The following is a 24140-nucleotide window of genomic DNA, read 5'->3' as shown; positions in this document are numbered from 1 at the left end:
CGTTGTCACAACCTGCAACGAAATCCGCTAACGGGCCGATTGGGATTCATGCATTAAAATTACTCTTAAAAGATGAACACCGTGATTGGGAAACACACATTTAATGCACTATTAAAAAATTAACTCGACGCCTCTCATCCATGTCAGCCTCCGCCACGGTTATATCAGAACGAGCTGATTCGTCACACGGTGACAAATTGTTTACCCCAATATGGGGCCATCAAAAATTATGTATCGCTATTTTTTGTTAGTAATTTGCGCAACATAACGCTTGATTACATAACGTAACCTAACGCTTGATTACCGTGTGTGTGTTCTGACATGGCAATTGGGAATCGTGCATTTAAAGCACTCTTAAAAGATGAACAGCATGATTGTGAAACACATTTAATGTGCGATTAAAAGATTAACATGACACCTATCATCATGTGTGTATCCTGTAAAAACACACACACAAATTACTCTCACATGAAGAGAAAGTTGAATAGTGCCACCACTCTATATCTGCCACTGGACTGCATCCGATATCACAGCATATAGCGGACCATAAAAAAATCCGAAGGGGGTGGGGAGGGTTACGGGTGCACACCCCCTGCACCCCTCTTGCATCTGCCTATGAAGGAGATTGTAAAATGTCATGAAAACAAAAATATCAACAATCTGAAAAGAGTTGTGAAAGGCTGAAGCAGGAAATATGAGGCAAAATGGAAGAGAAAGAGGCTATCCTTGGTCAGGGCCACCACCTAAAAAAGAGATGAGACGTGAGACTGAAGAGAGAGATATAGTCTTGTAAGGATTATAATTCGAGTAATTCAAAGCTTCTGGTTTAATAAAATAGATCACAGAAGAGATAGAGAAGGTGAGACAGAGCTTGATTCATCAGAAAGGTATTTTGCAACAAAATGGGGTTTGGAAGTGGATTTCACATTTCATTTGAAAACTTAGAAATACATTTGCTCTTATCTAAATGATGCCTTCTTTCTACCTAACGAAATCTACAGTACTCCCCTCGATTTGTCGCCACAATTCAACTTTACATGCACCTCACCCAGCTCCCAATCACTCCCTACCCAGTGAGCCATTCTCCGAACCTTATCAGCTTCCCTCCAGGTGCATACAGATTGAAGCTATTGTCTTCTCCGTTCTCATTTCCATGAAGTCTCATTTTTGATTGTTTTTTTCCACTTTCATTAAAGTTGATATCCTGGACTGGAGCTTCACTGTTTGTTCTCCTGTCTTGATTATCTACACTCCCGTTTTGAAGATAACAGACTGAACAGCTGAGTAAAGATGTTATCATAGAGAGGAAGTCTGAATGTGTCTGTTTCCCGTCCTCATATCAGTCCAAATATCTCTTTATCATTGATTGATGCCCTATCTATGGAAGCAAGCTTCAGAATGATTGCTGTGATTTAAACCATTCCGAATTCTGTGTAGTATGTATATGTAAGGAGATCCATAGTATGAGTAGTATGTGATTAATACTGAGAGATAATAGAGTTTGTTTAATCAAAAACGTCAATTTAAATGTCTGATATGTAATGGTTTGTTAATTTATTCCTTTGTAATTATATTAGGAGGATCTCAATTGGAGTGTTTTGTGACATAGTACAGGTATATATATATACATATATATATATATATATATATATATATATGTACTAGCTTGGCTCGGCTCGCTGCGCTCGCCTCACCAAGCGTCGATATTGAGGAACGGGCTTATTTTAGCTGAGGCTAATGACTATACCTGCGTTGATGTATTGTCATGCTTTACACCAATCATAATACAAACAATAATTACTTTGCACAAATGTATTTGTTGTGTTTGTGATATTACATTTTTATAGGCAATTTAGGTTGAATGTTTTTTTTTTCAAGAAAGAACCCCTCAGCACACACATAGGGGAGGGGTAGGTGCAGACTGGAAGTTTGGGACGATTACACCTCACCACCACGTAATTCAAAACACCTCACCACCAAGTAATTCAAAACACCTCACAGCCATAAAACACGTAATGAAAAGACCTCACCACCACAAAATTAAAAATACCTCACCACCACGAAATTAAAAACACCTCACAGCCATAAAACACGCAATAACAACACCTCACCACCACGAAATTAAAAACACCTCACAGCCATAAAACACGCAATAACAACACCTCACCACCACGAAATTAAAAACACCTCACAGCCATAAAACACGCAATAACAACACCTCACCACCACGAAATTAAAAACACCTCACCACCACCACGAAATTAAAAACACCTCACAGCCATCAAACACGTAATAAAAACACCTCACAGCCATAAAACACGCAATAACAACACCTCACCACCACGAAATTAAAAACACCTCACAGCCATCAAACACGTAATAAAAACACCTCACAGCCATCAAACACGTAATAAAAACACCTCACAGCCATAAAACACGTAATAAAAACACCTCACAGCCATAAAACACGTAATTAAAACACCTCACAGCCACAAAGCACGTAATAAAAACACCTCAGCCATAAAACGTAATAAAAACACCTCACCACCACAAAATTAAAAACACCTCACAGCCATAAAACACAGAATAAAACCTCACCACCACAAAATTAAAAACACCTCACAGCCATAAAACACGTAATTAAAACACCTCACAGCCACAAAGCACGTAATAAAAACACCTCACAGCCATAAAACACATAATAAAACCTCACCACCACAAAATTAAAAACACCTCACAGCCATAAAACACGTAATTAAAACACCTCACAGCCATAAAACACGTAATTAAAACACCTCACAGCCATAAAACACGTAATAAAAACACCTCAGCCATAAAACGTAATAAAAACACCTCACCACCACAAAATTAAAAACACCTCACAGCCATCAAACACGTAATAAAAACACCTCAGCCATAAACCGTAATAAAAACACCTCACCACCACGAAATTAAAAACACCTCACAGCCATCAAACACGTAATAAAAACACCTCACAGCCATAAAACGTAATAAAAACACCTCACCACCACAAAATTAAAAACACCTCACAGCCATAAAACACATAATAAAAACACCTCACAGCCATAAAGCACGTAATAAAAACACCTCACCGCCACCACATTAAAAACACCTCACAGCCATAAAACACGTAATAAAAACACCTCACAGCCATAAAACACGTAATAAAAACACCTCACCACCACGAAATTAAAAACACCTCACAGCCATCAAACACGTAATAAAAACACCTCACAGCCACAAAGCACGTAATAAAAACACCTCACAGCCATAAAACACATAATAAAAACACCTCACAGCCACAAAGCACGTAATAAAAACACCTCACAGCCATAAAACACGGAATAAAACCTCACCACCACAAAATTAAAAACACCTCACAGCCATAAAACACATAATAAAAACACCTCACAGCCACAAAGCACGTAATAAAAACACCTCACAGCCATAAAACACGGAATAAAACCTCACCACCACAAAATTAAAAACACCTCACAGCCATAAAACACAGAATAAAAACACCTCACAGCCATTAAACACGTAATAAAAACACCTCACCACCACGAAATTAAAAACACCTCACAGCCATCAAACACGTAATAAAAACACCTCAGCCATAAAACGTAATAAAAACACCTCACCACCACGAAATTAAAAACACCTCACCACCAAGTAATTCAAAACACCTCACAGCCATAAAACACGTAATAGAAACACCTCACCACCACGAAATTAAAAACACCTCACAGCCATAAAACACGTAATAGAAACACCTCACCACCACGAAATTAAAAACACCTCACAGCCATAAAACACATAATAAAAACACCTCACAGCCATAAAGCACGTAATAAAAACACCTCACCGCCACCACATTAAAAACACCTCACAGCCATAAAACACGTAATAAAAACACCTCACAGCCATAAAACACGTCATAAAAACCTCACCACTACAAAATTAAAAACACCTCACAGCCATAAAACACCGAATAAAAACACCTCACAGCCACAAAATTAAAAACACCTCACCACCACGTCATTTAAAAACACCTCACCACCACGTAATTCAAAACACCTCATCACCAACTAATTCAAAACACCTCACCACCACATAATTAAAAACACCTCACCACCACGTAATTATAAATACCTCACCACCACGTAATTCAAAACACCTCACAGCCATAAAACACGTAATAAAAACACCGCACAACCACGAAATTAAAAACACCTCACAGCCATAAAACGCATAATAAAAACACCTCACAGCCATAAAACACATAATAAAAACACCTCACAGCCATAAAGCACGCAATAAAAACACCTCACCACCACCACATTAAAAACACCTCACAGCCATAAAACACGTAATAAAAACACCTCACAGCCATAAAACACATAATAAAAACACCTCACCACCACAAAATTAAAAACGCCTCACAGCCATAAAACACGTAATAAAAACACCTCACAGCCATAAAACACGTCATAAAAACACCTCACCACCACGAAATTAAAAACACCTCACAGCCATAAAACACGTAATAAAAACACCTCACAGCCATAAAACACATAATAAAAACACCTCACAGCCATAAAGCACGTAATAAAAACACCTCACCACCACCACATTAAAAACACCTCACAGCCATAAAACACGTAATAAAAACACCTCACAGCCATAAAACACATAATAAAAACACCTCACCACCACAAAATTAAAAACGCCTCACAGCCATAAAACACGTAATAAAAACACCTCACAGCCATAAAACACGTCATAAAAACACCTCACCACCACGAAATTAAAAACACCTCACAGCCATAAAACACGTAATAAAAACACCTCACATCCATAAAACACGTAATAAAAACACCTCACAGCCATAAAACACGTAATAAAAACACCTCACAGCCACAAAATTAAAAACACCTCACCACCACGTCATTTAAAAACACCTCACCACCACGTAATTCAAAACACCTCATCACCAACTAATTCAAAACACCTCACCACCACATAATTAAAAACGCCTCACCACCACGTAATTATAAATACCTCACCACCACGTAATTCAAAACACCTCACCACCATGTGATTTAAAACCACCTCACCACCACGTCATTTAAAAACACCTCACCACCACGTAATTCAAAACACCTCACCACCATGTCATTTAAAAACACCTCACCACCATGTGATTTAAAAACACCTCACCACCACGTCATTTAAAAAACACCTCACTACCACATAATTCAAAATACCTCACCACCACGTGATTCAAAACCACCACAACGTTATTAAAAAACACTTCACAACCACGGAAACAAAAGTTTGAGGGAGTCGTGAAGTGACAACACAGACACTGCCCAGATGTGTAGATATCTATCTATAATTCCAGTAATCTGTGTGTGTGTGTGTGTGTGTCTGTGTGTGTGTCTGTGTGTGTGTGTCTGTGTGTGTGTCTGTGTGTGTGTCTGTGTGTGTGTCTGTGTGTTTGTTTGTCTGTGACCGCTGTTTCTCGACAACCACGGGTCCGATATACTTGAAACTTGCCAGGTATATTGCTGGGGACCTGAGGATGTGCCTTTTCAAGGTTTCATATTAATCGGAGAAGTAGTTACCGAGCTATGGCGATTTAGCCGTTCGCCGTTCGCTTTGGCTTTGCGAATGGACCAAACCATTTCATGTAAATAGAGGGGGGGGGTTCTACCGTACTCGCAAGCCGTTCGCTTTGGCTTTGCGAATGGACCAAACCATTTCATGTAAATAGAGGGGGGGGGTTCTGTGGTCGTTACTGCCACGTGGTTTCAAAGTTTTTTTTTGTTGTTGTTGTTTGCACGCATGTTTTTTTGCACCCACGTACGGGCACGCCCTAGTATAGATAAATGACTGTACCCGAGTTGCCGTTTTGTCATGGTTTAAACCAATCATAATTCAAACAATTATTTTGCACAAATGTATTTGTAATATACGTGATATCACATTTTATAAACAATTGAAGTTGAAAACTTAAGTTGAAAAAAAAAAAATTTCCCAAAAAAAATAAAACAAAAATTGGAAAATGTTTCAAAAAAAATACCCTAAGGACATACCGACGGGAGAGATATGTGCATACCAGAAGTTTGGTACGATTTCACAAAAGTTTGAGAAAGCAGTTCAGTGACAAGGCAACACAAGACAACACAGGACAAGACAGATGCTGCACAGATATATATATATATATATATAAATTGTTACGGACCGTGGATAAGATGTTGATTTGCCGAGCGGATGGCGCCGCAGCCCGAACCGTTACCAAGACTAACCCGAGCCTGAAACGTTGGCCGAATCGCGCCACGTACACTCAATATGGAAACCTCTAAAGCGACCGAAAGAGCATGAAGAAGTAAAGACAAAGTAGGGAATAACAAGATTTATTACTATTTATACACACTAAGCAGAAAGGAAAAGAAAGATGATTTATAAGGCAATTGAAGGAGCAGGAGACATAGTGCAATGATTAGCTTATATATATGGCAGTCTTACTTATAAACCCCAAGACAACATGAAAGACGGACAAACGGGCACACTTACACGGGGGAAATGATGGCAGGAATCACTGGAGGGAGGAGAAGGTCCAAGCCGATGGCAGGGCAGGAAGGTCCGGGCAATTCCACACCGTCAAGGTCCACGTTCCGTGCTCAAAGCGAACAGCAGCTGGCAGCTCCGCATCTCCACAACCGGCAATAGGGCCTAGAGGGTCTCGGCGTATTGCTCGGTATCAGCACCCCCTCATGTCTCGTTCTCTCTTGGCTGCTTTAGCTGGATCGCGCATCTGCCGCACCTCTCTCTCAATCTTCTCCAAAAAGCCCTCAATCTTCTCCAAAAAGCTCATTTCTATCGAAACCCGCGCGTGTTCTTTTATAACGTGCTTTTTGGGGTTTCTTACCCGCGAGCGTTGTAAACGCCCCTCGGTCAGCTCGCCTCGGCCTTGATTGGTCGCGAGGACTACCGATCCCGCCCCTCTTGATGACGCGTTGGCAAAGCCACGCCTTGTTCCTCGCGCTTGGCTGACTCCTCCCCCCCCCCCCCCCCCCCCCGTTGATGAGGTGGACACGCCTTTCTTCTCCGTTGGTTACCTCGTGCGTAATGGAGTCAAATGCAGCAAACAGTGGATGAAATTGCAGCAAAGTGGCTAAAGAGTCAATTGCAGCAAACCTGGCAAACCTGGCACTTGGAAGCTGCCATGGGGCGTCGGAGGGGCCTACTCTTATTTAATTCGGTGCAATGAAGAGTCAAACTATTGGGAAACACATCCTTAGCCTACATAGAATAAGGGACTAACTATTTAAAAGGATATATGGTGTCCTGTGTGTAGGTTTATGGAATTAACTAAGAGGACGAGCTTCGACCTTTCTTTACATTACGGAGGGTGCCATTTACACACAACAAAACCATAATTCTCACATTCTTTACATTTTCTCAAATTCGTTACACTTCTCAAATTCGTTACAATATATATATATATATACAGTACATTCAGAATGTATTTATTGTATGTATGTATCAGAATGTATCATATATCAGATACAGAATGTATCAGAATTCCTTTAACACCCCTTCACTTTTTTCACATTTTGTTATGTTGCAGCCTTCTGCTGAAATCGTTTAAATTCATTTCTTCCGTCATCAATCGACACTCAATACCCCATAATGACAAAGAGAAAACAGGATTTTAGAAAGTTTTGCAAATTTATTGAAAAGAAAAAACGGAAATATCACATTGACATAAGTATTCATACCCTTTGCTATGACACTTGAAATTTAGCTCAGGTGCCTCCCATTTATGTTGATCATCTTTTAGAAATTTCTACACCTTGAATGGAGTCCACCTGTGGTGAATTCAATTGATTGGACATGATTTGTAAAGGCACACACCTGTCTATATAAGGTCTCACAGCTGACAATGCATATCAGAGCAAAAACCAAGCCATGAGGTCGAAGGAACTGCCTGCAGAGCTCAGAGACAGGATGGTGTCGAGGCACAGATCTGGGGAAGCCTACAAAAAATCTCTCCTGCATTGAAGGTTCCCAAGAGCACAGTGGCCTCCATAATTCTTAAATGGAAGAGGTTTGGAACAACCAGGACTCTTCCTAGAGCTGACCGCTCGGCCAAACTGAGCAATCGGGGGAGAAGGGCCTTGGTAAGAGAGGTGACCAAGAACCCGATGGTCACTCTGGCTGAGCTCCAGAGATCCTGTGTGGAGATGGGAGAAACTTCCAGAAGGACAACCATCACTGCAACACTCCACCGATGTGGGCTATATGGCAGAGTGGCCAGACGGAAGCTTCTCCTCAGTGAAAGACACATGAAAGCCTGCTTGGAGTTTGCAAAAAAGCACCTAAAGGACTCTCAGACTGTGAGAAACAAGATTCTGTGGTCTCAGGTCTCAAAGTATCGAAATTCTGTGTGTGCGTGTGTGTGTGTGTGTGTGTGTGTGTGTGTGTGTATGTGTGTGTGTGTGTGTGTGTGTGTGTGTGTGTGTGTGTGTGTGTGTATGTGTGTGTGTGTGTGTGTGTGCACATGCACACACATATCGATATGGGTTAATTATTAAGTATGAGACGAAGCCTTATTTTCCTCTAACACTGTTTATCATAGTGGTGAACATTTTGAAGCGATTTGGATCAATTAAATCCAGTGAATATTGTGTGGAAAAAACCCTCCATTCCCATGACCCTGAACGTCCTGACGCTACATTGTGCGTGAAACTGCATTGCAGTGAAGGAGGGCTGTATGACCTCTTGGGCATAGCAAGTCTCAGGTTCTCAATATTATTTTGCAATAACATTTGGCCACAGTCTGTCGTCAATTCTCACATGCTGGTGAATAGTTAACGTCAGCAGTCCCAGGTGGAGGAGTGGAATTGAACTGCCTCCAGAAGGCAGTTCCATAAATTGGAGACAAGATGAACAAAGTGGAGGATTTTAGAAGTTTAACCAGAAAGGGACTCATGGAAGAATGAATACATCCTGGAGGACTGAAGGTTAACTTATTCACAGTTAAGTTTCATTTTTTTTCTTCCAAAAACGCTTCATGAAAAGCAGAAAAAGCCAAGGAATTGCTTATTTGGATTATTCTGTAATCGAGTAATCAAAATGGATTTTTAGAAACTCCTCTCAGACTTGAAATAAGCAAATGTTTATTACTTGGCCGAAATTTTTTTTTGACAAGTATGATGATCACTCCGGTTTGTGTGTGCGTTGTGTGTGTGTGTGTGTGTGTGTGTGTGTGTGTGTGTGTGTGTGTGTGTGTGTGTGTGTGTGTGTGTGTGTGTGTGTGTGTGTGTGTGTGTGTTTGTCTGTCCATTCACTTATACTTGCCTCCAGGTCACAATTTTAATCCGATCTTCACGAAACTTCACCAAATGGTAAAGTTGGTGGTCCAACAGAATACTATTTTTTTTTTAGGTCAAAAGGTCGAAAGGTCGATATAGGCCAAAGGTCAACCACTTTTCATCGAATTTCTAAAATCCTCAATTTTTATCCGATTGACTTGAAATTTGAGAAGGATTTACATATCAGCGAACTGAATTCAACTACCAACTATATATGAGATTAACAAAGGCCACAAGGTCAACAAAGGCCAAAGATCAACCATTTCTTTCCATATTTCTAAAATCCTCATTTTTCATCCGATTGACTTGAAATTTGAATAGGATTTTCATATCAGTTAACTGAATCCAAGCACCAACTATTTTTTTTTAGATCAACATGGGTCACAAGGTCAACATAGGCCAAGGGTCAACCACTTTTTTCAAATTTCTAAAATCCTCAATTTTCATCCGATTCATTTGAAATCTGAATAGGATTTTCATATCAGCTAACTGAATTCATCCACCAACTATTTTTGAGATCAACATAGGTCACAAGGTCAACATAGGCCAAAGGTCCACCACTTTCTTTCTAATTTCTAAAATCCTCAATTTTCATCCGATTGACTTGAAATTTGAATAGGATTTTCATATCAGCTAACTGAATTCAACCACCAATTATTTTTGATATCAGCATAGGCCAAAAGGTCAACATAGGCCTAAGGTCAACCATTTTTCATATATTTCTAAAATCCTCAATTTTCATCCTATTGACTTGAAATCTGAATAGGATTTGAATATGTCATTATTTGAATATATCATATCATTTGAATATACTAGGAAATTAGAGCTGTCTCCCTTGACATATCACGTGCTTTCGATTCGGTCTGGCACCCCGCTCTGCTCACCAAACTCTCCTCCTTTGTTATCCATGGAAATCTCCACGCATGGCTGGCAGACTTCCTCTCTAGTCGTAGTCAACGTGTGGCCCTGAATGGGTTTCTCTCATCTCCTCTTCCTGTTCAGACTGGAGTTCCCCAAGGCAGTGTTCTGGGCCCTCTGCTTTTTCTGGTCTTCATCAATGATCTCTCTGACTCTCTTGAAAATCCTCTCTATCTCTTTGCTGATGACTCCACTCTCTGCCGCTTCATTCCTCATCCCTCAGATCGGCAGTCTGCAGCCTCCTCACTCTCTGCAGACCTGGACAAAATCACAGACTGGGCAAACAAGTGGCATATGTCTTTCAATCCTGACAAATCTCACATTCTTACGATGTCTTTCCGAAAAGACCGACTGGACAACCCTCCCATCTACTTTCTGAATAATCCTCTCCAAGAAGTTCTGTCACTCAAGCTTTTGGGTCTCACTATCTGCCATGATCTTTCCTGGGAAAACCACATTTCAAATCTGGCCTCCAAAGCCAGTCGCCGACTGGGCATCCTAAGTCGTGTGAATTCCTTCCCTGGCACACCTGAGCTCCTCACCACATACAAGGCTTTCATCCGCAGCTCAATGGAATACTGCTCTCCCCTCTGGGCCGGTGCTCCTGCCTCACACCTAGCTCGTCTTCACGCTGTTGAAACCAAAGCGTTCAGAATCATTGGAATCTCCTGCGATGAAGCTAACTCCAAGGGCCTTTCACTCACTCACCACAGGCAGGTTGGTGGTCTTTCCGTCTTCTACCGACTCCTCTCTGGCCTTGCCCCCCCAGCTCTCTCTGGGCTCTGTCCCCCAAATATTCCTACAGGTCGCACAAGATCTGCCTGCAACCCTCTTATGGTTAAACTGCCAAAATCAAGACTCTCTGCTCACCTTCACTCCTTCATTCCTCTTTTCTCCCGCCTCTGGAACAAACTCCCTAACTCTCTTCAATCCCACTCCACCCTCCAGGTCTTTAAAACAGCTGTTCACCACCATCTCTTATCTTCCCCCAACCAAAACCTTTATCTTTTCTACCCCCGCTAATTTCACCCCAAATCCACTTTTTTGAAATACCAACTTCTGTCCTGGAAGTCCTTGGTGTCCTTGTGTTTTATACTTCTCCCCCCCCCCCCCTTCCCACGCCTCCTCCCCCAAGCCTTCTCCCTCCCACACATCTCCCTGCTCTCAAATGTTAGGTTTGTGTGCTTCCCCTTCTCTCCCCATCTTGTCTTCCGCTCCCTCTTTTTATATATTTTGTTTGTCTGGTTGATTTGTTTGTGAAATAAATGTTAGATCTTTCACGAGCCTCGATTCAGTATACAAAAAAAAAAAATCATCATACTGAAACCAACCACCAACTATTTTTGAGGTCAACATAGGCCAAAAGGTCAACATAGGCCAAATTTCTAAAATTGTCAATTTTCAACCGATTAACTTAAAATTTGAAGACGATTTGCATATCAGGCCACAGAATTTAACTACCAATTATTTGTGAGGTAAAAGGGATTATTTAATGAGTGCCATGCGACTTTGTTCTATGTTGCCAAGTGTCGTTCTATGAGTGATTTTTCATTTATTTATTTATTTATTTATTATTTGCAGCGACTGGTGATAACAGCGGAGGAAGCGGAATTGCAGCATACCTATGAGGAAAACTTGGAGGTATGTTTTTCAAATTTTCAGGGGTCAATAAGGTCAAGCTGGAGGCAGCAATGGTACCTTGCTGATTGATAGTGTCATTGGGAAAGAATGCATTATTCAGGAAAAAATAGAGAGTACATCAGGAGTGCAGGTTATTTTTCAATGTATATTTCCTTGCATTTCCCATGACATTTATTCATTCACTCTCTCTGCTCGTAAACCATAAAACAGCCTGTATGAGTCCAGTGCAGGATGAAGGCCTCCTTCAATTAACGTTGAGGTGTGTTTGGCGGAACTCTTGCCATGTTTGCCAGGTACGGGTTGGCGAGAGTGAGCAACCATGGGAATCGAATATACACCAATCAGTGGAGAAAGAAATGAGTCTTTAATCGCTCGCCCAAACAGCAAATTTATTTCTTGGCACATCAGCTTTCTAGCTATCTTTACCTCTTCAGCTTTCACACGCATGCTCGTCTACTGCTATTAACATTTTTTGTTCAGTATGAGTGTAATCTGGGATTGTGTATGCAGGAGGCTTCTTCTTTCATCATGTTTGCAGTACCAGTACCACAATGCTGTGGAGCAGTCTCAGGAACATGACACCTACGGCACCGAGTTTGACATCGAACCAAACGAGCACTTCGGCAACTTATCAGTGAATTTGAGCCTCAGCTCGGTGCAAGTCCCCACGAATATCTACAACCAAGGTGAAATCACCCACTAATTATTTTGGTAACACTGCTCATCATTATATGCTATTAGTATTAATGCATTTCTGCTTTCTCCACTGCTTCCATTCATGCGTGCCAGCTTCACTTATTACGTGTAACTGTAAGACATCACACAAGCACAATTTTTTCATTGTTAATTTTCCCGAGGCATTCAACACTTCTTCTCATTGACACAACTTATTGTGACTTATATACCGTCCCTAATCCCACTTCAATAATGGGCAGGATTGTTATCAGCAATAAATCAGCACGTTTGCCATGGAGCAACAAGGAGACTGGTAGCTGCCTGCCTGCAATGCCTTCTCCTTAATAACGCTCACGTCACCCACAGGGATTGGCAAGAATTTGACACAACGATGACAAGTCTGTATATCCCTTTGTAAAAGCGCGAGCTTGGTTTTTCTTGCCAAGCTAAAACGTGCCAAGGGAAATGGACCCTGAGCAATGATATGGTTCAAGAAAGAGCGGCTACGTGCTTTAGGACTGAAAAGGGGTTGGGGGGAGGGAAAAGCGGCCCTGGCGAAGGACCGCGGTGGTGGTTGCCGAGGATAGATAACAAAATATCAGCGCATGCAAGCTGCTTGATTCATATTAGGATGGTAATGAAACTGGCTCAATTTACTGCAGCGCGCTCCCACCATGATAAATCACCTCTCCGCAGAAAAACTGCTGCGACAGGCCAAAGATATCAGATAGTTCGACACACGCGTGATAACTCTTTGCAACAAATTTCTCATCATACCTTAGGTTTAGTTTAGTTAAGGCTTGTGGAGTGCTCTATATTTTCAATCTTATACTAAGGTAGTGGCTGAGTGAGGCTGACAAAAATAATAGTGAACTTTTCCAGGCAGATCTGTTTATGATAATACCTCATAACTTCACTGATTCATAGTTACCCTCGACAGAGGAGAGGGTATTGCATTTGGGTCAGTTTGTTTGTTACTTGCCGGGAAAAATTCCGGCAAGTATGTTGGTTGGTTGGTTTGTCTGTCTGTCTGTTTGTCTGTCTGTTTGTGCGCAGTACTACGTCTACACCGTTGCACATAGAATCGCCAAACTTAACACACATATTTGTCTTGCCCTGGAATAGACTGTGCCCAATTTTTAACTCTCTAGGCCCAAGGCCTCCATTATGACGACAATAATTCGATAATTTGACAAGTACAAAACTTCATCCAATCAAGATGCAATTTCTTGAGCGCCATGTCGGCATAAACCGGTAGAGAAAAAAAATAAATGATTACGTCATCGGTCACGTGGTTCGGCCGCCATCTTGGAAAAAACGGAAAAAAAATTGCACCTCTATATCTCCGAAAGTGCTGAATAGAAAAAATTGAGACATGGTTCATTGTAAAGAACTCTCCATGGAGAATAAAATATGTTAATGCTGATGTCATAGGTGCCTCCATTATGATGTCATAATTCGAAAAGTACTAAACTTCATCCGATCAAGATGAAATTTCTTGAGCATCATCAAGGAATAAATTAGTTTAGAAAACAAATCAAATAATGATGACGTCATCGGTCACGTGGTTCGGCCGCAATATTTGTCCAAAATGGATGATAAAAAAGTACATTCCGGCAAGTCCTCGGTGTCTGACTGATTTTTCATCTGTTTGTCTGTCTGTCTGTTTATCTGTCTGTCTGTTTGTCTGTTTGTGTGCAGTACTATGTCTACACCATTGCGCATAGAATCGCCAAACTTTACACACATATTTGTCTTGCCCTGGAATAGACTGTGCCCAATTTTTAACTCTCTCGCCCAAGGCCTCCATTATGACGTCATAATTCGATAATTCGACAAATACAAAACTTCATCCAATCAAGATGCAATTTCTTGAGCGCCATGTCGGCATAAACTGGTGGAGAAAAAATAATAATGACGTCATCGGTCACCTGGTTCGGCAGCCATCTTGGAAAAACCTAAAAAATTTACACCTCTATATCTCCGAAAATGTTGAATAGAAAAAATTGAGACATGGCTCATTGTAAAGAACTCTCCATGGGGAATAAAATATGTTAATGATGATGTCATAGGTGCCTCCATTATGATGTCATAATTCGACAAGTACAAAACTTCATCCGATTAAGATGAAATTTCTTGAGCATAATCTAGGAATAAATGAGTTCAGTAAACAAATCAAATAATGATGACGTCATCGGTCACGTGGTTAGGCCGCCATATTTGTCCAAAATGGCCGATAAAAAAAGTACATTCCGGCGAGTCCTCGGTCTCTGACCGATTTTTCATCTGTCTGTCTGTCTGTTTGTGCGCAGTACTACGTCTACATCATTGCACATAGCATCGCCATACTTTACACACATATTTGTCTTGCCCTGGAATAGACTGTGCCCAATTTTTAACTCTCTAGGCCCAAGGTCAAGCTCAAGGTCACCCAAAACGTGAAATCAGGGGGGTCGAGTTTTCATTTAAAATATATTTCAAACCACTATAACTCTAAAAGTACAAGCGATATGCATACACTTACTGTTACTGACATATAGGAAGTCACATACGACATTTCATTTGGCACCATGACCGTTGACCTTGAGTGACCTTGCAAGGTCAAACTCAAGGTAAATAAAAACAGTACATTCCGGGAAGTCCTCGGTCTCTGACCGATTTCTGGTTTGTCTGTCTGTTTGTTTGTCCACACAGAACATGAGTATGCTTTTCTCGGCAAACGTTGGTCTGAATGACAGGAAATTTTAACCATAGGTGCACCTCCACCTGCATAATTTTTCACGATAATTATGATGTCATAGGTCTTGTGGTATGGGCGCCATCTTGGAAATACCGAAAAACTTTGCACCTCTATATCTCCGAAATTGCTGCATAGAAAAAACGGGGATATGGCTCATTGTAAAGAACTCTCCATGGGGAATAACATATGTTAATGATGATGTCATAGGTCCCTCCATTATGACGTCATAATTCGACAAGTACAAAACTTCATCTGATCAAGATGAAATTTCTTGAGCGTCATCTAGGGATAGATTGGTGGAGAAAAAAAAAACCGATGACGTCATCAGTCACGTGGTTCGCCCGCCATATTTGTTTTAACACAAACGTCTTTAAAATCACTAAAAACACGCCTGGGCGAGGGTCTGCAATCTCTGATTGCTCTTTCTTGTTCTATATGGGCATGGGCATGCACGTGGCTTGGATGTTATTTACCGAGCGGTTTTATGGTATGACCACGTCTGCACAAGTTACCCGATTGTGCCCGAACGTTGACTAGTCGCGCGATGCTGGCTCAATAAGAAAAAGAAGACACCCGGCTGGATTACAATAACACAATACGACACCAATGTTTCAATTCTCAAGACCTCCGGAGGAGATTATATTCGTACGGAAAGGTCAGATTACAGGGGCTAGAGGTATAATCACAGAAAGACAGGCACTTAGACACACTCTTATATTAACCCCGGACAGACGACAGACAAACGGGACAACGGCTGACTCACACGGGGGTTGATGACAGGAAAGCGGGTATCGATGGCTCCAGGTCCTCCTGGGCTCGGGGCAGGGTACAGTACGGTCCGGTCCGGTCCAAAGATGCGGGGAGGTATCGTCGCGCTGGGGGTGGCGGTGGCTTCTCTCTCCAAGCTGAGGCGCATCTGACGTCACATCCGGCGCGGGGCCGCGTATATCCGGCGGGGAGTGACACGCCCTCGGCTCGTTAGCGCCGCCCCAGATGGAATCGGCACGTTGCTTCTCATTGGGTGCGTGGGGGGGTTACTGGCTCCGCCCCTGACGAGGAGCTGACAGCCAGCCCCTTCGGGGTAACGCCGTGGAGCGCATGGTCATGGCGGGTAACCGAGCCGGTGTGAGGACGCACACTCCCCGCCCCGCTGTTGTTGTAGTCGTAGTTGTAGTTGTAATTGTTGTTGTAGTTGTAGTTGTAGTTGTAATTGTTGTTGTAGTTGTTGTTATTGTTGTTGTTTGGGGAAGAAGATGGGAGGAGGTATGGGAAAGGTCCTAAACTCACTACTGATGCCATATAATCACATTCTGGTGCAACGAAGGGTCATAATTAATGGAGACGAGGCCTTAACTGACATAGAATAAGAATAACTAGGAAGATGTCCGAAAGTTGTCTACGTGTGGTGCGGTGGACCTGGGCACGACATTTAATGGGGGAATAAGGGGAAGGTCGGCTCTACTGATTGTTATTTACATGCAATGGGACTAGGGAATGGGGGATTGGGGAAAGTTGGGGAGTATTGGAGAAAATAGGGGAATATTTACAAGCGGATATGGAGGCCAAATTCCATATTCGCAACATTGCACCCTTCTCTACCCTCGGGGCGTCCCGACCCGATAAATTTTTACCTACTTTAGTGTGGCACGCAATGTAGTTCCCTCTACTATTAACTCTACCCTGAGTGCGACAGTTTTACAGATATTCACAAATGAGTAAATATGTCCCCCTGCGACGTTGCACCCTTCTCCTCACAGAAACACACCCACAGGATAACCGAATCCGGAAAGAATCCTCAAACTAAACATACAGCCGGTAGGGAGCATTATTTACAAGATTACGCTGATATCTACACTACGATCCAGGACCTGTTTTTGGAGGAACACATGCAGATGTTATGCATAGAGAGAGCGCGCTTGCCAACATCGATACACCAACCCACGAGTGCTCTGTGGCCGACGGCCTTTAATAACGTGCAGAGCACCCTTTCCCAGCATCAAAAGCACCACCCCACCACCAATCGGTGCAGTCACCATTGTTCAATGATTAAAAATAAATGCGACAACCCCTAACCCTGCAGGTGTCTCTTGCTCTTCGTGTGGCCTTCAGTGGTGTTAATTAACAGTGGTTCACCTTTATGGCATAGGTGCCACGTTGACCCATAGGTCCATCCCCGGGTGGTGCTTGGCCGCAAACGAACTGCGGTCCATTGTGGGTGGCCACAAACATTGCGGTCCATATGGTGTATCGATCCCGGCAGCAAACAGCGAAAGTGCAGGCCCACAACTGCGCAGCCAGCACCTCTCTCTCCTCTCTCTCTACCCCAAAGCCAGATCCTCGGAGGTGGGAGACAAAAGAAGCAGACAAGTGAGTAAGGTGGTAAGGGCGCAAAAGTGCACGCAATGTAAGGTGATGCACACTGGGGGCACATGGGAACCAGGTGAGACAGGTACGTTCCTATCGTACGCTCCCCCCTCTCCCACCAGGTAACCTACATGGCCCCTCCCTTACCCCTTACTGTATCCACCAAACACAACACTACCCATAAACATCTACTTTACAAATCAACAAACATCCCTACTGTCTTCCCCGTTCCTCCCATAAACCAAATTCGTCTTCTCTCCCTCCTAACCAATCAAATTTGCCATTTTCAACTCTCATCAAAATTTGCCATCTCCAACTGAACATCAAAATTTGCCATTACCAATTCATCATCAGTCCCTCCTAGGGAGGGAGAGATGGAATCACCCCAATGTCTCATCCACGTCGTGATGCGTCTCACAAATCCTCACAACAATTCTTACTTCCTGCAACACAAAACAAAGAAAACACAGGTGTGGAGTCATCATCATCACCACAGGTAAGTGGCTGCGTATGGTGCGACAGGTTCATCAATCCTAACTATCGCCTAAATGACTTTAACAACTTTACACTACCCGGGGTCTTTCTCCGGCCAAACCATTGGCCCTCTTACACTATGGGTTCTAAAAACCAATTCCCATTGGCCAAACTGTGGTGGTCTTCAATTTGGGGTCTCACTCCCCCGATTCATCTCCCGCTGCCCTCGTACAATTTCTGGGCTGCGACGTGTACCTCTCCCAGTGGGTCTACCCACCTGCACACCTCCACCACTGCAGTTGCCTCCGAGCTTACCTGCTCCTTACCCTAACCTAACTACCAGGGGAAGGCCCTCTGACTCTCTCCCCACTCCGTGCCCTCTCTGGCACTGGGCTGCCCGATCCACACCCGGGATCCTCAGGCACCCACTCACAACTACCGGCTCCCAGAGCCCACCTGCGGCCTCACCTGGCCGACATCCTCACAGTGGTGGAGTGCCCAACCAACTACACACACTAACAGGCTACACGCCCAGCCATTTCCACAACACTAATGCACCCATTCACAACACCATTCTGCAACCGCACCACAAATGCCAATATCCAACCACAATTTACCTGCACCCTCTACCTAACACTTACACTACCCGCCCCGGGTACTCGTGAAAGGGGTCCACTCTTCCCCCATCCACACCTTCGCACCATGCACACCACTCCGTACCACTCACTCCAACTCTCTCCACACACCTGTACCTGCACACCTGTGCTCTCACACCTGGTGCCACCTGCACCCTTCTCTCCCCAAGCGCATTCGCGCTGATCCACACACTCACTACTCATACACTGCTCCACACACCTGTCCAGTTGCACACCTGTGCAATCACACCTGTTCAATTCTCACAAACACGGCATCATCTCAGCTAACTACTCCCTTCTGAAACTTGCGCTTCCCAGTCGTCCCTTTAAACTATTGCGCTCCCTCGTCATTATCATCCATACTAATCTACCTGCGTCCCCACTACAGGTATCAGTCACTAACTAATCTTAACGTTACCTAATGTCATCTTCTAGATCCCTACACACAATATCCTAACCCACCCGGGCTAGTTCTCACTGCCATACACCCCATAAGCTATTGCTCCTTTGCCCCACACATATGGGAAAGGTGGCAGGGATGCCACCCTTACCCACCGGGCCTATCGCTCCTCAATCCCCCAGTCCTCTGGCACTAATAAGCCCCCCTTATTCAGAGGTACTGGGTCCCGCCTCGGCATCTAAAGCCGAGGCAATCCACGGGGGCGCCTGCTCGCCGGTGTAAGGTCTTATCCGGTCGGCGTGGACGATCCGAGGGAGGGCTCGTGGCCCCATTTTGATCTTAAAGACCACGTCACAGATTTGCGACAGGACGACTCCTGGGCCTTGCCAGGGGGAGGTGAGTTTTGGGCACCTTCCCTTCCGCCTCCGGGGATTAAAGAACCAAATCTTCATCCCCGGAGCGTATTGACTCCCCTGGCTCCGGTCGTCGTACCTGCGCTTCATCTTTTCCCCCGCCAGATGGAGTTGGCGGCGGGCGAAGGCATGGACTAGCTCCATGCCTTCCTCTAGGTGACGTGCGTACCCCTCCCTCGGCGGGTTAACCACTGTGTCTGGCACGGGACCGCATAGCAAGTCGGCGGGAGCCCGTAACTCCCGCCCATACATAAGCAACGCTGGACTGCATGCGGTGGCCCCGTGCTGGCTGGTTCGGTAGGCCATAAGCAAATAAGGGAGATGTTCGTCCCAGTCATCCTGACGGGTGGTGGTGAACAGTGCCAGTTGTTGGATTAAAGTTCGGTTAAACCTTTCCACCATCCCGTCAGATTGAGGTCTTAAAGGCGTTGTCCTGGTTTTCCGAATTGACAGGAGACTGCACACATCTTTTAGCAATTTGCTCTCAAAATTTCGTCCCTGGTCGGTGTGCAACTCCTGTGGAATCCCATGCCGGCACACAAATCCTTCCACGAAGGCCTGCGCTACCACCCCTGCTTCTTGGTTGGGGAGGGCGTAGGCCTCCGGCCACTTGGTGAAATAGTCCATTACCACGAGGATATACTTATTACCTTGGCGGGTGCGGGGCAGCAGTCCTAGAATATCCATAGCCACCCGCTCAAGGGGGGCCCCCACCTGATGTAATTGAAGGGGGGCCCTCATCCTCCGTGCTGGTCCCTTTTTGGCAGAACAGGCGTCGCATCTCCGACACCAGTCCTGTATGTCGCGCCCCATATTCACCCAATAGAACCTCCGGCGGACCCGAGATATTGTCTTTGTCCTGCCCAAATGGCCGCCGGAGCGGGTACCATGCACCTGTTGCAATATGACGTTCTTGAATTTGTCAGGGACTATCACCAGCCAGGAAGTTCTATCAGAGGGAACCTCCACCCACTTGCGATACAAGATGTTGCCTTTCAATTCCAGGGTCTGCCACTGAGCCCAATATGCCTTTGTCTGCGCCCCGAGGGGGGTGACCTCTTCCCCCTTTGGTCTTTGCCCCAATTTGACCCAATTGAACACTGGCCCCAGGACAGGATCCTCCTGCTGGGCCGTGCTCCAGGCCAAAGTTCCGAATTCCTCATCTGCGGTTAGTGGCAAAATTGGCCCTCTCACCCGGGTTGCCCGGACGACGAGAATCGGGGCGGAATCGCCCAATTGCTCCCTCTCCTCGTGTCTCGCACAAAATTTACAGTTTTCCCCCAGACAAGGACGCCGAGAGAGTGCGTCCGCATTACCATGGGCCTTCCCGGCCCTATGGGCCACATCAAAATCGTACTGTTGCAACTTTTCCAACCACCTTGCAATTTGGCCCTCCGGTTCCTTGAACCGAAGGAGCCATTGCAAGGAGGAATGGTCAGTTCTAACCAAAAATTTCCGCCCGTACAAGTACGGGTGGAAATGGTTCATGGCAGCCAGCATCGCCAATAACTCTTTGCGAGTGACACAATAATTTCGCTCGGGCCTACTTAAGGCCCGACTATAGTAACCAATCACTCTCTCCACGCCCTCCTGTGTCTGAGACAAAACTGCGCCCAATCCTTCCTGGCTCGCATCCGTGTCCAGGGTAAATGCCCCGTCGCTAGTGGGGTAAGCTAGAAGGGGTGCGGATGTCAGACACCCCTTCAATTTTTGGAAGGCCTCGTGGCACTCCCGTGTCCAATTAAATCGCGTCCCCTTCTCCGTAAGCCGGTGGAGGGGACGGGCCAACTCCGCAAATTTCGCCACAAAGCGCCGGTAGTAGGAGCAGAGTCCCAAAAATCCCCGCACCTCTTTGGTGGTACGTGGTGCGGGCCACTCCTCTACCGCTTTAATTTTGTCTGGGTCCGTTTTTACCCCCTCGCGGCCGATCACGTGACCTAGATAGGCCACCTCTCTTGCAAACAAAGTGCACTTACTCGGGTTCAGCTTCAACCCCGCCTGTCTGAGGCACCCGAACACCTGGTCCAAATTAGCTAGTGCCTGGGGGAACGTTTGGGCATGTACCAGGACGTCATCCAGGTACACCAGGCATGATTGCCATGGCATGCCGCCTAGTACATGCTCCATCAATCTCTCAAAGGTGGCGGGGGCGTTACACAAACCAAACGGCATCACAGTAAACTGATACAGCCCCTTACCTGTGGAAAATGCCGTTTTCTCCTTCCCTGCCCTATCCATCTCCACCTGCCAATACCCACTCTTGAGGTCCAAAGTTGTGAACCAATTTGAGCCTGCAACGGCATCGAGGGTGTCATCAATCCTTGGCAGGGGATATGAGTCCTTGAGTGTCACGTTGTTTAGCTGGCGATAGTCCACGCAGAACCGCGTGGTCCCATCCTTCTTTTTGACCAGCACAACAGGTGACATCCAAGGACTTCCCGAGGGCTCGATCACACCTGCGTCGAGCATTTTTGCAACCTGCTCGTCAGCTTCCGCCCTCTTGCTCCAAGGGAGCCGTCGGGCGGCCTGACGAATAGGCCGGGCCTCACCGGTGTGGATCTGATGTTTCACCAGGCCCGTACGTCCAATATCCTCGGTGGACAGGGAGAAGAGGTCCAAATGGGACCCAACCAGTTTGTGTAAGGCCTCCCTCTGGGTACCTCCCAACTCTACGCTACTACGATTTACCATCTCGCAAATGGGATCGGGCCAATTCCTACTTGTTATTGAAGGCTCCCCCCGGGGTCGGCTCGGCTGGACGTTCTCGCCCCTCACTGTCGCGACTTCCTCAACTGGGGTGCAGCCAGCTACCCTCGTGCCCCTTACTATAGTGCGTGGTTCTGTACTCACATTTACTACTCGGACGGCCACTACCGGTCCGTCCGTTTTTACAAGGGTGCGGCCCACGATTAAACCCGGTATGGACTGCGCTGCCACCGGTTCGACCAGGCCGCAGGACTCCTGCCATGTTGGGCGAGCTGCCCACCGGGCCGGCACTATCGCCTCGGCCCTTGGGGGGATGGTCACGGCCTCGGAAGCCTCCAGCTCCGCTCTCTCGGCCGTGCTCACTCCCCCTAACGGCAGCTCTTCTACTCCCACCTGCAGGATCCCCCGGCACAAGTCGATTTTACAACCGCTGGCAGTCAACAGGTCCAACCCTATTAAACATGGGTCGCACACCTCCGCCACCCAAACATCTATCTCCCTCCTTACCGACCCTAACTTGAGGGTCACAGAACCACGCCCTATGATCGGGGCCGTTACCCCAGTAGCAAGCTGCAAACTATAATTTTGCAGGCGCTGGATCTTATCCCAGCCACCTGCGCTCGAATCAAGGACCACAGGGCTGATGATCGTGGCGCTAGCTCCTGTGTCCACTACGGCGTCTACCCCCACGCCGGCAATTTTGCATCTAATTGTCAGGCTACCGGTTCCAATTTGGCCACAATAAATGACCTGTCGCGTCAATGAGGGCTCTCCTCCATCCTCTGCTGCCGAACACCGCCCTACGTGCCCGACACCTTCTAGTTTCCCGGGGTCTGGCGGGGGGGTGTCTGGGGTCGGCTAACCCGCTCCCCCCTGGGCGGAGTTGAGGACCTCAACTGCCGGAGATCATCCCGGCGCGCGCTTCGACAGTGCCGCGCCAGGTGACCCAGGCGGTTGCAGGTATAGCACCTCACCTGATAAGGTGCTTGCCTCCGGAATTCCAAATTCCCCCCCCTGTAGGTCCGAATTGGATTACCCGCTCGTGGTCCACCGCGGGCCACCTCCGGGGCCGCCTGCCATGGTCCAGGTCCCGCCAGGCGCTGGTCCACCAGCCTCCGGACCATGCCCGCCAGGTCAGGACCCACGTCGGGGGCGGGTCCCCTAAGGGGTCCACCCTCCATCGGGGGTCCCACCTGGCGGACCGCCATTGCGAGACGCTCGCCCCCTCGGGCTAGGGGCCTCGCTGCTTCCCAACGGGCCGCAGCGTCAGCCGCCTGGCTCAGAGTCTGCGGGCGCCACATGGCGAGCTGTTGCCGGAGCTCAATATCCGGGAGGGCCTGGATAAAATGGTCCAGCGCCAGGCTTTCCCGGGAATCCGCTGCCATGCTAGCATGTGCGATCCCCACTGCGCGGCGAATGTCGTGGGCAAGTTCCCCGATGGCTTCCTGGGGCTTGCGTTTTCGCAGCGCGAGCTGAGCTTTAACAAGCTCGCTCTGCTGTTCTATGCCGAATCGATTAATTAGGGCGTCGCGGAGGGCTGGCAGGGTGAGAGCACCTGCTGGTAATGCCGTCAGCACCTCCGCCGCCGCGCCGCGCAATGCGGCCACCAGGTGTACTCCACCTTCGTCCTCACCCCAACCGTTGCCCTTACACACACAGTCGAACTGCGCCAGGTACGCGCGTAGATCACTCTTGCCGTCATACGGCGCAAGTGGGACCTTGTGGGACCACCTCGTATGTGAGTCGTTGCCCGCCTGCCGGACCCCGTGC

At 46.0% G+C, this 24140-nt stretch overlaps 1 protein-coding gene across 1 annotated transcript in view; it reads left to right on the top strand.

Moving 5' to 3' along the window:
• The window catches only part of CACNA2D3 (calcium voltage-gated channel auxiliary subunit alpha2delta 3), a 253184-nt gene that overhangs the window by 904 nt on the left and 228140 nt on the right, over positions 1–24140 (top strand). The window contains exons 3-4 of the mRNA XM_078775301.1: positions 11904–11963; positions 12502–12649. Of these exons, the coding sequence (XP_078631427.1) occupies positions 11904–11963; positions 12502–12649 (208 nt within the window). The remainder of the gene's footprint in view (positions 1–11903; positions 11964–12501; positions 12650–24140) is intronic.

The sequence above is a fragment of the Myxine glutinosa genome, chromosome 4 (assembly GCF_964187855.1).
Source record: "Myxine glutinosa chromosome 4, kmMyxGlut1.1, whole genome shotgun sequence".
Classification (NCBI taxonomy): Eukaryota; Metazoa; Chordata; class Myxini; order Myxiniformes; family Myxinidae; genus Myxine; species Myxine glutinosa.
The sequence above is the reverse complement of the archived record's forward strand: the minus strand, read 5'-3'. Positions and strand labels throughout refer to the sequence as shown.